The 15,207-nt window shown below is 45.0% G+C and overlaps 2 protein-coding genes across 4 annotated transcripts in view; one reads left to right on the top strand and one right to left on the bottom strand.

Annotated features, from left to right (window-relative positions):
• The window catches only part of rbks (ribokinase), a 29,838-nt gene extending 19,944 nt beyond the window's left edge, over positions 1-9,894 (top strand). For all 3 annotated transcript variants that reach the window (XM_056590232.1, XM_056590233.1, XM_056590234.1), the window contains 3 exons: positions 154-245; positions 1,933-2,121; positions 8,663-9,894. In XM_056590232.1, the coding sequence (XP_056446207.1) occupies positions 154-245; positions 1,933-2,121; positions 8,663-8,836 (455 nt within the window). In that variant the 3' untranslated portion in view covers positions 8,837-9,894. The remainder of the gene's footprint in view (positions 1-153; positions 246-1,932; positions 2,122-8,662) is intronic.
• On the bottom strand, positions 9,066-10,756 carry mrpl33 (mitochondrial ribosomal protein L33). The gene is made up of 4 exons (XM_056590235.1): positions 10,604-10,756; positions 10,335-10,353; positions 10,052-10,158; positions 9,066-9,563 (listed from the first exon to the last, which is right to left on the bottom strand). Exons 1-4 carry the CDS (start codon positions 10,623-10,625, stop codon positions 9,514-9,516), a joined length of 198 nt encoding a protein of 65 aa, XP_056446210.1. The 5' UTR covers positions 10,626-10,756; the 3' UTR covers positions 9,066-9,513.
• Between the last annotated feature and the right edge of the window lie 4,451 nt (positions 10,757-15,207).

Below are 15,207 nucleotides of genomic sequence, written 5' to 3'. Positions count from 1 at the left end.
GGGGCCGGACAACGCCCCTTAACAGTGGTATAATGAGCACATACCACAGCCCGGCGTGATCTATTGCTTAAATATATATATATATATATATCATTAATTTATTGCGGACATCTTGAGGGTAAAATCTTTTCCTGTCTTATTTTCTTATTTCAGTGAAGACAATATTCAACCCAGCACCAGCCGTTCCAGACTTGGACCCTGATTTCTACACACTCTCAGATGTTCTCTGCTGCAATGAGTCTGAGGTGAGCATTTTGTTTTTTTATTTTTAAGTACTCATCTTGAAGAGAGAGCATGTAATGCCACTGTTCTGTGACGAATGTTGGACTCAAACAAGATAAGTGCAGGTTCTCAGACCTAATGGGACATTAAGCTACTTCGCAAACAGCCTCTGAAGAGGCACACTGTTTACCGCGTTCTCTTGGATCAATCTGAGCTTTATTCTATAAGAAAAGCCCAAATGTCCCGGGCAAATAGTAAAAGAACACACACACACGCTCAGACTGAACAAAAGCATGCCTCTCGGTGTATGTCAACTGGGTCTTCTAGGTTACAACCTCTAACACATCAACACCTTTGCACACACACAAACACGCGCACACACACAGACACCTCTACCATCCCATTGTATGATGCAGGGTCATGACACCTTTTACAGTAAAAAAAGAAGTCTGAGCACCAAGGAACCCTTGTGTCTTCAATGTCAGGTGTTGATGGATGAGCAACAGAGTGGTGGGCGGAGATAGATGGGAATCCTGGGGTTGGTGGTGGTGGGGGGGGGGGGGGGGGGGGGGGGTGGTAGCTATGGGGACATGGACACGCGCAGATGTGATCTGTGACTAACTCCCCCAAAGCACCCTGGGGTGCAGTAAGGTAAAGTGAATTTTCCTCTTAGCCTTCGTTTGATGTGGGGACAGTAGGGCTGTGGCCAGGTGTGTGTGTGTGTGTGTGTGTGTGTGTGTGTGTGTGTGTGTGTGTGTGTGTGTGTGTGTGTGTGTGTGTGTGTGTGTGTGTGTGTGTGTGTGTGTGTGTGTGTGTGTGTGTGTGTGTGTGTGTGCATTCAGGCTTTGAAGGAGAATGTAAGCATAAAAGGGAGAGTCAACAGAACCCCATGTTATCTTCTTCTTCATTTCTTTTGAGAGGTTTTGAAGAAGAACGGCAGACACGAGGGCCTAAGATCCCTTGAACTTCTCATGTGGCCTATATGCCCACGTTCACATGCAGGTGTGCGTGTGTGTAAGTGAGAGGGAATGTGCGTGTGGTCTCTGCCCATTCCTTGCCTGGCCCAAGGGGTGGGCTTAACACCGATAAAGTGCAAGCACCCTTTGATCCAAGGCCCACATGGCATGTCAGATTCTTAAATATACTTCTAGACAGCGTGTGTTATCAGGGTAATTGTCCTTTTGAAGTCTCCTCCTGAGCTAAAATACAAAGGAGTATATTGTATTACTCACTGGCTGTAACATCTGCCCAGGCAGAATCGTTTTTTTCACAAGTGCATTTGAGTTTACTTTTTGTGTGGTCAACGCTCTTATTTTTACCCTTAGAAGACATTTGAGCCCATCCGCAAGGTCAACTGTGCAGAACTCCAACAACACAGAAAAATAAAAGTTATGATTTCATATTTTTGTTGTGGCCTTTATTAATCATCACGACTTTGCTACCAGAATGGAGGAAGGCCAAGGCTGGCGTTTTTCGTGTTCCTAGATAGCCAATGAAACAACCAGACAAAAGTTGGGATCTTTTACCGACAGTAACACCTCTACTAACAGTATACAGTAACTCCTCCCCTAATGGTTCATCTCCTAACAGCAGTAACTCTTCTGAGAACGGTGTCCATCACAGCTCCACTGTCAACAGCCCATATAACCACTCCTGTTACCAGTACATCAGCAACTCCACTTAGAGGGACTCTGGTTTATCTCCGCCCAGGCAGAGCTGCTCACCGGGTCCCCGGTCGCCACGGTGGAGGACGCCCGGCGGGCGAGCGGGGAGCTCCTGGGCCGCGGCTGTGGGGCGGTGCTCCTCACCATGGGGGCCCAGGGCTGTGTGGTGCTCGAGGCCAAGGGCGCCGCCACGCATCACGTCCCGGCGCCGGCGGTCACGGCGGTGGACACCACGGTAAGGACAGGTGGTCTAGTGTCGCCGTGACGACCGTCAAAGCGAGGTTCTCGCTTTAAGGTTTGAAAGAGTTACTTTGAGACGTCTAGATTCTATGATTTCGTTTTTTTTGCATCGGTTGACACAAAGTGCCCAGCGCTTCGCACCATCGTCTCCGCCTGTTTAGACGTTGGGGCGATTTAGCAGAGATCCCCGCTTGGTGTTCCCACGCGCACGGTTTCCACACACACAGGGGTTCCGGTTTCCACGATCACGGAGGATGGAGGGAAGACGTAGCGCCGTTGTGTACCAGTTTTGCATTGATTTGGAAGTTGTTGCGGGTCAGGTTTGATGCTAGAATCACACGGAGGTCGTTTCGAAACATTGTCTACACCACTCGTACAAACGTGCCTGTCTGTTTGGATGGAAAAAACCTCTCTCTTTGCATCTCCATCTCAGAACCTTTTTCTATCACACCATTACGTTTTGACATGGGCTTCTGTTATTAGGCGATGTGATTGGCAGTGAATGAAAAGCTGTACGATATCAATAGCATAATAATCCATGTTAAATATAGATATCTGAATCAGACGATTTATTTAGATTCATTGATTAATGTGTTATTATAACGTGTTATACTGTAATACATTTGTAAAAAAAAAAAAGAATAACTACAACAGAGCCTCCCATGACAAAGTGTAGTGCAAAAAAACATGTTTACAGGATAATTCCCTCTGATGGGAGGATTTGTCAGATTCCTGGATTTAGGGTGAGCTGGTTTAACATTGAAGAAGAAGGCAGAGGAGTGTGTATTTGTTTATGTTTGGCTGTGTGTGTGTGTGTGTGTGTGTGTGTGTGTGTGTGTGTGTGTGTGTGTGTGTGTGTGTGTGTGTGTGTGTGTGTGTGTGTGTGTGTGTGTGTGTACGAGTGTAGGGGTAATTATATCGAACAAGGCTCTTGCAGCTTGGCTTCTTGAGTTCAGTGATTTGGTGTGCGTCTGCTGCTGTTTCCATGGGATTTTCCGAGGGATTTTGATGGGCTCTGTGTTCTCCCCACAGAATACAAAACAAGAAAACCAATCAATAGCACGCGTCACCAGACAGCAGTGCTAATTACAGCGCTACACTAAGCGTGTGTAATAAAAGAAAGCAGTGTTTATTTTTTGGGGGGGTACTCTAAATTGGTTTCCACAATGGGACTTGTTGCTCCATTCGAAAAGGGTTATAATGGGTAGACACAGGCTTGCCGTTTAACAATCAGGTCATTATGATAGCATCATAAACCGCAACCTCAAAGCCAGAGAAAGCGACATTTGAAACCGGCATTGTCTTCAAATAAAAGTGATGTCATCCACTGGACAAGTGAGTGTTGTCTCATAGCGTTGAACACTTTAGTCACCAATTGTGTGGCGGCATCTTTGGCATAAACTGGTCAGATCAGCCCCCTTTTTCAAAGACCAAAGTGCTTTCTTAAACTCTGTGACCCCACCCTGCCCCTGACCCCGCAAATCCTCATCAACGTCATCCTCCTCACCAGCCATCAGACTCTCCTTCTCTTCTCCTTTGACTTACACAAGTACCCTACACAGTTGCGCTCTTTGCTTCTCTCTCTCTCTCACAGTCAAATCCCCCCCCCCTCCCCACACTCACACACACATACACACAAGCCCCCAGGGAGAAATATCAGCTACCCCCGCTGCTGCCATGAGTCACCCCTTGGGTCTGCACCAGTCAGCACAAAGCTGCACAGCCCTGCTGCGGTCTGGCCTGCCTGTGTGCACACACTGGTCTCCCACCACCACCACCCTCCTCCTAGCGCACACACACACACACACACACACACACACACACACACACACACACACACACACACACACACACACACACACACACACACACACACACACACACACACACACACACACACACACACACACGCCTCCTGTTCTTTGATGGCCTCATAAATCCTTGTGTGTTTAACATCTTTGGACAAGTAAACCCCTCTTCCAGTAAATCCTTTTTTTCTTTCCTGGAGAAAGATGATAACAAAACCAAAAACAAAACTGCTGATTATAATCACGACAGGTACGGAGCCTCGCTCTTTGAACGTAATAGAGTGCCCTTTCTGTTATTTATTACCCCCTTGGCTTAAATTGTTTGTATTCCCTTCCCTACTTTGTTTGTTTGTGTGAGCCCTTGTGCTTTTCAGCAACAAGCTCTGTGCTTACTCTGAATATGGGTTAGCATAGAGCTGTATTACAGGCAGTGAATCCTGGCTATCAACAAAGTGAGTCATTTGCGGTCTTTTCGTTTACAGTTTTTAGCCAGTGCAGAACAAGAGAATCGCCACATCTAGCTTGTTTGATTTCTCTCCCTTGGTAACATCACATTATCGGGACCAGAACTATATGTTTCTCATTAGAATTAGCTTGTTCAAGCTAATTCTTGAAAATGTTATTGTAATGCACGGGAAATGGAAACAACAAGCATAATAACTCAACGTAGCGTGACAAGACTGCAATGGAGGCTGTCTGTCTGTAGGCATCCTCGAGTAAGATGTACAGTTCAGCTCTCACTGATCATTAACGACATGTACCAAAATTAAGAAATAATACTTTTCATACGACAAATCCTTTAACCAAGACAATGACTCTGCTTCTCGTTTGGACCGTTGGCACTCCTGGTTGTGCAATGCACATTCCTGTGAGGAGTTGCGCACAGAGCTACTGCAGTGGTTCCTTGCTGAGGCTGGGTCAGCTGGATGTCTGGATTAGAGACTAAGCAGATCCCCTCTGAGCTCACAGGCCTCTCCTCGTTGGGTTTGCACCGCTCTGCCCTCCTTCATGGAGTCCTACATCGGGCAGCTGTAGAACCTGACTATGTAAGCATTACAGATGTCCATTAGCCTCTTGGCTAACTGACACATTTGCATTTGAGTGCTAACAAAAATTTTGATTGATGTGCAGTGTCCCTGCCAAAAATAAAATAATGTTATAAATCCTCCTACACATCACAGACATCAAAGTGGCTCCTCACATGTGGACAGTCTTGAACAAGCCACAGAGTATACACACACACACACACACACACACACACACACACACACACACACACACACACACACACACACACACACACACACACACACACACACACACACACACACACACACACACACACACACACACACATACTCAAGAACAAATAAACATGAATACACACACTCGAATGACAAAATACACAGATGCACGCATGGGAAGAAGACACAAATAAGCACACACATACACAGAACACATACGAGAACACACGCACGCACGCATGCACGCACACACAGGCACACACGATGCCTGAGCCAGAGAGGGCCTGGGTGGCCCAGGTTCCGCTGTCTCCGGGAGGTCCCGAGGGGTTAAGGTAGACATCTCTGTCTAAACCAGTCATTACTGCTGCCGGTGGCTCTGGACACTCAAATTATTCCCAGTCTCCTCGGTGTAAGTGGATACAGATATTGGAACCACTCGTAGGTGCCCCAATCCCTGGGAACCCAGGGATGGGTTTCGGAATTTCACATCCTTTTTTAAGCCAACACAAAATAACCCATGGACAACACACACACACACAGACACAAACACACACACAGACAACCAGACATGCACACATCACACAATAACTGAGATCTGTTATTGTTTACCGGCACCGCTGCTTAGCCACATGGCGGGGCCAGTCCACCTAACTACTATGCGCTGCGAGAGACATGTTAATCAGAGACTTATGCACGGAGCTAGCGAAAGACGAGGGAAACAAAGAATGACAGCTGGATTAAGAGACGAATGCTGTGTGACCACTAAACGGTTCATTTCAGAACGCTTTTCATGTCGGCATCATTATCATCATCATCATCATCATTATTATCACCACCATCCTCCTCCTCTTTCTCCTCAACATCACTTCTTTAGTTCAGGGTAGTTCCCCAGCTCTGTGTGTGTGTGTGTGTGTGTGTGTGTGTGTGTGTGTGTGTGTGTGTGTGTGTGTGTGTGTGTGTGTGTGTGTGTGTGTGTGTGTGTGTGTGTGTGTGTGTGTGTGTTGGTGTTACTGGAAGCTTCCTGATGTGGAGGCCAGTCTCCATGTGAGTCATCCCAGCTGCAGAGATGCTGGTCTTTGCTCTCTGCAGGGTGCCTCTTAGGAGACTGAAGCCCTGGGAGGTGTTTGTTACGTGGCTCCTATGGTCAGATGAGAGACGGCCCTCAAGTTCACAAGAGGCTCCTGGCTCTCATGAGAGGGGGGGGGGGGGGGGGGGGGGGGGGGGGGGGAGTTTATGTTTCTTTTCATGTTCTCACAAAGAGAGAGCACAAGACGAACGTCTGGATCTTTTTGTGTATTCTACATTCACAGTAGTGCCGGTCTGCGGCCAACTCGGCTTGCCGCGGTACTGGCTGCCTGTGGTACTTTACATGGGAGCTCTTCATAGGCGTCTCGAGGTGCCATCATCGATTTCAAACCAAAGCGGTGATGGCAGGGAAGGAGGCAGGGGGAGACCAAGCATAGAGAAACGGTGGTGGTGGCAGCGGGGGTGAAGGGTTCAAGGCATTGCAGGCAGGCGGGAATGACCAGCGAGAGGCATCACTGCTCAACCGCAGCAAACGCTTCTGTCGTTTGATTGACGGGCCTCCAGATGTAACCTTCACCAACGTGTGTTGAGGGCAGCGGGAGAGCGGCGGAGGGGGGCTGAGGGGGGAGGGGGGGGGGAGGGGGCCGGCGTAGTGCTTGTCAGCTCCGGTGAACCTCACTCAACTGCCAATCCCTAGGAAATCAGGCATTGTTCTCTCAACGCGGGAGGTAGAGGTTGACACGGTCATCGACCTGGACCTTGAGAGAAGTAGCATGATTTAAAAGCATCTTCCGACCAGTAAATGTAATAGGAACTTTGTCGTGACGTAACTTTCTCTCTCTGTGTGGGACAATTTTCCCATGAAGGCGTCGTTGCTGCCGTGAACACTCTGAAATACTGGTATTTTGACCCACGCCCAGGGGTGGTGTCACCGTCTTAAACCAAGGCTTTGCGCACACCGGGAAGCGGGCCAGCAGTTCAACAGAACAGGACTGGATCGGCGCGGGCCCCGTTCCAAGCGGCAGGCCGCGCTGAAGCCCAACCCCGGCTCCCAGACGGAAGACATAAACACACCGGCAGACTATTAAACAATGATATCTACGGGGGCCTGAGCAAACGGTGTCTCAGACGTGATCTAACTCTTTCCGTCCGCCCCCTACCAGTCACACCAGTCATCGTTTCCCATGACCCACGACCTTTTGCAGTTTCGTATAAGCCCCCCCCCCCCCCCCCGGGTTACTTATTGGCGGCTGCTCAGCGATGGGTATAGTGGGGGTGAGGGGTGTGTTGGGTATAACAGAAGTACTCAGAAAGCATGTGTGTTGAACTCGAGGGAGCCAGATTGGTGAGTAACACAGCGGACTTATGAGAAACTCTGTCGGAGGGGGGGAGGCATTTGCGGTTAAACACAAATGTGTCGCAACATTCCATTTGGCCATTTCCCATCAGCAACACTCCCCGTCCCGTCCCCCATGCGCGCACACACACACACACAAACACACACACCCAGACACCCAGACACACTTTCATCCCACCCCGGTTTCCCCTCTAGGGAACGGACGGCACATTCCTTAACCCCTATCAATAGATGACAGGTGAGGAAAGCGGGTGATTTATGTCAAAGGTCCTGAGAGCAAGGCCTGCAGCACACTTGGCAGATAAGGAAAAAGCCTCAGGGGTGATTAACCACACTGACACATGCCCCCCAGCAGAGTATTTTGTGTGTGTGTGTGTGTGTGTGTGTTTTTGCATAGTTTGAATCGCTCACTGGTTCTTTAAAAGGGAAAAAGTATAAATGTTTGGCAGTCATCTGGTGACCGAGAGAGCAGAACATTTCTCGTCTTATTGTTAGAATTCCACCATGACTGAATCCAAAAGTCAGTCAGATGCTATTTTAGAGCTGTGGCGTACAGATAAATACCATCCATGTCTTTCAGTGCCCACCATTTAAAAGGTTTGCTAAGTTCATGACTGACTTAATGACGCAACTATTGTTGGCTATGACTGTTGGGTCTGTCTCGTTGTGGTAAAGTATGACCATGTCAGAATGTCCACCTCACTTTAGCAGCAGTGACACATTATCCATACAATAGAAGTACTCACTAGGAGAGAAAAAGATAGTGGTCAAAACCTTAGGTCATTTAGGTTTGCTTGAGCCATGCTTCATACCGAGCTGCTATATGTCACAGCACCCCCTACTGTCAAAAGCCCCCCTACTGAAGTTAAACACAATGTACCCAACTAGATCCATAAAAATGTGTTATCAGTGGAATTTCCATGCCTGCTCGATTCCATGAAACACCCCCACTCATTCCAGTCAGGTCCCAGAACGGACAAGATGATGTGTGAGCAAAGCTGCAACAGCTCTCCCACCATACAACTGTTGGAATATCTCTCAATGGAATCACTGGATGGGACTTTCCATCATGATAATCGTTATTCTTTTTCTTTTGAAAAGGGTGCTGGTGATAGCTTCCTCGGTGCGTTGGCGTTCTACATGGCTCACTACCCCGCTCTACCTCTGGAGGAGATGGCCAGGAGAGCCAACCACGTAGCGGGAGTGAGTGTACAGGCGGTCGGCACACAAGCGTCTTACCCTTCCAGGACGGACCTGCCCGCGGAGCTGTTCTAAGAGCCAGCATCTATCAGAACCTCATGTGACAAAATCAAATGTAATACATTCTATGACGTGTAATATACACTTCATTACAGTTAACCATTATTCTCTAGAGATCAATGGAATATATTTGCACAATTTAGATTTAAATACTAAATTGTCTCGTGTTTAAATCATTAAACGAAAACATGTCAATCTGACCACACCATGACGACAACCTTGATTATTTTGAAAGTTTGTAAATATCAAGCACCTTCATGGTCCGTATTCAAACAATTTCATATTTAATAAAAAACACTGAATAAACAGACGTGCATTATTTTAACATATTGCCTGGAAAAACAGTTTTCATTCTGAACACAAATTTTACAGTTCTTTCATAAACAGTTCATCAGAAGAGTATGGAAAGAGGGGGTAGAACACAATGTGTAATGATGTCTTGACAGACGGAGCATTTGAGTGGTTGGACATATTGTATTGGTTTCTTAGACTAATAACATAACAGAATGTTGCCCTACTTGGCCCCATATTCTGGGTTGCTGCCGTCATCAACATGGATTGTGTAATGTGCATGAAATCATCCAGTTCGTGGGAAAACATCCGAGGGTGTCATTGAAGGGCATATTGTCAAAGTTGTATGTTGTCCACCTCCAACGGTGTGCTCCTTTTGATGTCCATGTTGTGATGCAACTTTAAATTGACCTTATTTTCCTCTTTTCAAAAAATAGAACGTGTTTGTTTACTGCAAAGACATAAAGGAAATGACAATTAGACATTCAACAGCAAAATAAGAGCCTGTAATTGTGCCAAAACGTTTCTAGTCTACACGTGACAATATTGGGCAGGGAAATTATAGGAAGATTAACATTTAAGACGACTTTTAGGGTATTTGTGTGGTCTCTGAATAGTTGTGGAACCAGGTCTGAAAGCGACATTATCGATGTTCAATGGTGGCATGCATCTTAGTCACATTGTATGGTCACTTATTGGATCAAATCTGATGGATACTTCAGTTCCATAATAAACATTTATTAATACAATTATTGAAGAAAATAAACATGGGTTAATGCTGATGATAAAATATTACTTTGCCCGTTGTTTATTGACACAACTTGTTAAAAAATAATGATTGTAGTTTCTCTCAATATTTCATCCGAATTGTTAACCTTCAACTCACAGACATGGGAGTTCTTCCACATTGCATTGATTGATTGATTATTCCATGCCTACCGAACGGATCATGTTTCCGTATCACCAGCTTCTCCCTTAAGCGTCCCCTCTTTGTATTGAAGCAGAAGCCTGTCCCTGCAGCACTCATCATCTGCACCAGAAGAGTCCTAGGAATGATGACCATTAGCACTCGCAGAACACCATGTTTACATTTCCGTCCAAATAAATTACCCGTCAAATCGGTTTTTTTTTTAATTAACAAAGCAAATTTCCAAGTTCGAAGTCAGACACTTAAAAACACGTATGCAGACACGTATAGGGAATGAAGGTTAACGTTACTTACTTGGATTTTGCTTTGGCCACTGATACAGGAATAAAAGATGAATCATTTGGTATTAGGATGTTTCCAGAAAACCGCACATAAACAACTTTTGTCAAGTACAAGTCCCCAAATATGTGTAGAATAACTTATATCATTAAACACGAGTTAGATATAAAGTGAGGCTCATCTGCTTCTCAAATACAACATGCTGAGAAGACCTTATCCATTAACCAAGCCAGGGTACATTCTGTCAATTCCCATTTTCAAGATGAATGAAATACAATACTTACAATTTACACCCGTTAGGAACATTTTGAATTTATTTCTGAATATTTGTAAAAACAACTCTGTTCAGTTTGATATTTGCAGAGAAGTCACATTGACAATTCGACTAAACTTCCGGGTTAAGGACGTCCAAATCCGGGTTCCCTTAAAGGCGTAGGCAGCGTTTTATAACAGCCATGGTCGGCACTAGGCAGCTATTTATGGCCCATTGTATTGCTATGGATAATTATGAGAACTAAGTCTATGCACGAAATCTGTTTATTATTAATTATCTTATTAAACCTTGATATAATTTGCACTTAATTGAGTAATTGTCCTTAAATAATTGACCATACATAATTAGAAATATTTGATTCAAACCGGGATATTATTATGAATAAGATCATCCTCGAGGTTTAGGTTTTATACAGGGATTATCTATAAACCCTATGTTCATGTGACAGTTTATTATTTCAAATTACTGTTTTATATATATAGATACATACATATATATTTGTTTTCTGTTTGTGTCTATGTGTCTGTTTGAAACCAGAGAATCTCATGTGTGTGCACAATCAGCCAAGGATTATTCTACCTCTGAATAAAATGTTCAATACAGTCTATAGACTTGTCTGCATTGACCTTATACCATCTGTAGCATCAAGCTCACACTGTTTTGTATTAGCTACACACTCTTTGGTAATTTGATTGTTTTCCTCCCCATCCATTTCAATCAAATGCATAAATCCCAAATACTAATCATGTAAGCACTGGAAAGAAATGGAAAGCATCAGTAGGCGAAAATTAGGAATTTAGATGTCCAAAAAAACAACAACTAAAAAGGTAGGTCATAATGTAGCCTATCATCAGCAAACAAACACACACATTTAGGTGTTTGAAGTATTTAGAAAATAATACAAGAACATTTAGTGAAGAGATGTCTAGGGGTTAGCCTTGCATTGAAGCCCTTGCTGTTCAGGAAACGAACATGAATATTATTGGACATGCCTTTCAATCTTGTAACCAGGCAAGGCAGAAGCAGCAGCTGTCAGGATGTACGAGGAGGAGCCTGCGTCACTAAAGGGATAATTCTGTGAAGTAGGCTTCGACCACCGGCTCTTCAGACTCTCCTCTCTCCTTCTCCCGACCGGCACCACCACCTCCACCGCCACCCACTAAGCACTCTCCACTACGTACAGCCTCTCTCCCTCTCTCATCCATCTCCTTTCACTCTCTCTCTAAAAGTCACTCACTCATTGAGCTTAGTTGCACACTGATAGAGAGCCAATGACAGCCCAATTACTCAGACAAAGTAGAGAGTACAATAACCCCGAAACAGAGGATAACTATCTGTCCCTTTCAGGCAATCTGACGCGCTAGAGAATTGGGGGGGGGGGGGGGGGGGGGGGGGACTGCACCGGAAGGTGTTTGTTTTAATGTGCCGCCATTTTTCTTTCTTTCTCACTTTCTCTCTGCTCATCTGATCTCTTGACGCACTTGCAGTTGTCACTTACAAATAATCCTTAATGTGTCTCTGACAGATCTGTTCTGCAGGAGGCTCCAGAGGACAGGTTTTATACCCAAATGTACAAGTCTGGACTCTGGGTGACTCATCGAATATCCTCACCAAATCATATCCCCCACCATCAGATCACATATATCTGTGATAACTTGTGAGCAGAAAAACAGGGAGCTAACTGCCACGCTGTGGGCTACTCTGTGTATTAGGCAACAAATGCAAGGGTTTTCGTGCATACGAAGAAAAAATGACTCAATGAGTCACAATTTCATGTGGAACAGTGGTAATGTCACAATATAATTTGTATTGGATACAAACGATAATCAGGGAATTGGCTCTATAGGCCTACCCCAATTTAATTAACAAGGCAAATTCTAGTTAAGTTGGTGATTATTGGTCAGCGAATTGTTGATTTTATTTTGGAAAGAGCACAAATGGACAAACAGCAAGGATCATATTATTAGCTGTCACAACAACAGCTCCCTGTTCCTGTGACCTAACAACCTCCTCGCAATGGGTGACATGATGACTCACAGCACAAATGTGCACACACACACACACAAAGACACACACACATACACACACACACACACACACACACACACACACACACACACACACAGACACAGACACACACACACACACACACACACACACACACACACACACACACACACACACACACACACACACACATAAACACACAAAAACATTGGGACACATAAGCAACAGGCACACAACTTCTCAGCCTTCGTCGTTCATGTCTCGCCCGTACCTATTGCATAAAGGAGGTGGGGGGGGGGGGGGGGGGGGACTTGAGGGGTTGACTCCACAGACAAACCATACCGGGTTTGATGCCCTGTTCTCCATCCCTTCAAGCATCCTTGGGCGAGATGCCCAACCCCTGACTGCAATGCTCATTAATAACCTGTATTTATTTTCATATTAAGTCCCTTTGGATGCGACCTTCTGCTAAAAGGGTCCTATCGCTTAATAGTCAAGAGGAAAGACATGAGGACCATGAGGTTTCCTGTGATGGCGTGCGTCGTGGTCGTACATTTTGGTATGTATGTGAGAGACACTAAAAGCCTCTTGACGACACTTGACATTTTTTTCATTTTGTATGACATATTTATCAGGGATACATATATACATCACTAACTCTCCACCTCAAGCTGGTGTGTAGTGAGCGTTCTGGCGCCAATTGGCTGCCGTGCATCACCCAACTGGGTGCTACATATTGGTGGTGGTTAGTGAGGTCCCCCCCTTCACTTTAGGCGTCTTTGAGTGTTATTAATTATTATTCTTCTTCATGTTTAACCTCTGTTTTCCTTTTATTCCAAGTCTGTTTTACATAGTTTTGAATGATGACTATATGCTCTGTAAGGTGACCTTGGGTGTCTTGAAAGGCGCCTCTAAATTAAATGTATTATTATTATTATTATTATTATTATTATTATTATTATTATGTATGTATATGTATATGTATATATACATATATATATATATATTTATAGTACACATATATATACTGCAGATGGCCACCGCTGTGAACTTTGAATATGCTTTTAACACCCACACGGTCTTGGCTTTTATACTGTGCTGTTGTTCTGAACTAGACACTGGAGGAAGACAGGAAGACAAGCATCGCAGAAAATGCCACTGTGTCCTCCACAGTATCCTCGTACGCCAACACAGTCTTGGATCGCTTTATTTCTTTTTTTATATGCTTTTAGATTTCTATTTTAAGCTTTTAGGCACAACTAGTGACAGCTATATCATAGCTTGGCTAATCCAGTTTCATAGTTATAAATGGGGTGGTAATTAATAAGGGGTTTTAGAGTTTGGATTTTCTTCCTTTTTTCTTGTTTTTGAGGGACTCACATGTACTTATTTTGCTGCATAAACCCAGTCAACTTCACTTTGATTTGAAAGTGTTCACTGACATTTGCAAAATGCTAACTGCTTTTTAATTATCACCTGTGGCACAAAGTCTTTGTGCCGTGCTCATTAAGCATGTTCCCCGGAACCGGTACAAGCCAAAGGGACCCAAATGGTCCGAAATAAATATCTCTCCACTTGCGTAAGTGGAGGGGTTGATTGTGCCGGCGATGACGTTGTAGACTGATGTGCATTAGGTTACCATGGTTACCCCAATCAGCAGTGTCGAAGCCCTCAAATTGAATCTCACACACACACACACACACACACACACACACACACACACACACACACACACACACACACACACACACACACACACACACACACACACACACACACACACACACACACACAGACAACAGGGCTGTAGAATTTAGATTTGTGATTCAAGAGGTTTTTTTGCAGTAGACAGTGCCATTGCAATAGAAATATGCGGCCTAACACTGGGACATTTATTAACATGTGTTACTTGAATCGAATTGCAACCATTATTATGTCAGTTATATTATATTGTTTAATACACATGCTCTGTGATTGACAGGAAAAAGCTGAACTAAAAGGCTAATCTAAATCCAAAGAAGCATTCCGGCTCTAAGCCACTTCATGATGTGATCAGATAATGGAGACACTTCTGTTTATTCAATCATTTATTCATCGATTCATTCACTCATTCACTCATCCACTGATTCACTCATCCATCAATCCATTAATCCCCTTATTGAGTAGGCCTATTATGGATTCATGTGTCTGCTCTTGTGCAGAGGTGACAGAAGAGGACGACGCTGTTGTGTTGTGTGTTTTTTGTTTCCTTTCCAGGCCAGGGTCTCATTGCGTCTGCAAAGCGTTTCTAATACGGTCACAGTGACGACCACGATGGTGTCATCAGCAAAGTTATAAAAGCCGCGAGCCGCTGTGTTCTCCATCCATCTGCTCTCCACCAGCCCTCCCTCTCTCTCCCTCTCTCCCGCTCATTCTCCCCTGCTCTCTCCCTCTCTCCCTCTCAGTCTCCCCTGCTCTCTCCCTCTCTCACTCTCAGTCTCCCCTGCTCTCTCCCTCTCTCCCTCTCAGTCTCCCCTGCTCTCTCCCTCTCTCCCTCTCAGTCTCCCCTGCTCTCTCCCTCTCTCCCTCTCAGTCTCCCCTGCTCTCTCCCTCTCTCCCTCTCTCCCT

Source organism: Gadus chalcogrammus, chromosome 5 (genome assembly GCF_026213295.1).
Source record: "Gadus chalcogrammus isolate NIFS_2021 chromosome 5, NIFS_Gcha_1.0, whole genome shotgun sequence".
Lineage (NCBI taxonomy): Eukaryota > Metazoa > Chordata > Actinopteri > Gadiformes > Gadidae > Gadus > Gadus chalcogrammus.
The sequence above is the reverse complement of the archived record's forward strand: the minus strand, read 5'-3'. Positions and strand labels throughout refer to the sequence as shown.

Bases quoted from the DNA above. Each gene is read 5' to 3' on its own strand.
- mrpl33 (XM_056590235.1), bottom strand. From the start codon at position 10,625: ATGTTCCTAACGGGTGTAAATT. The intron at 9,564-10,051 runs GTAGGCATGGAA...ATGTCTTTGCAG, and splicing joins ACGGAAACATGATCCGTTCG to TAAACAAACACGTTCTATTT.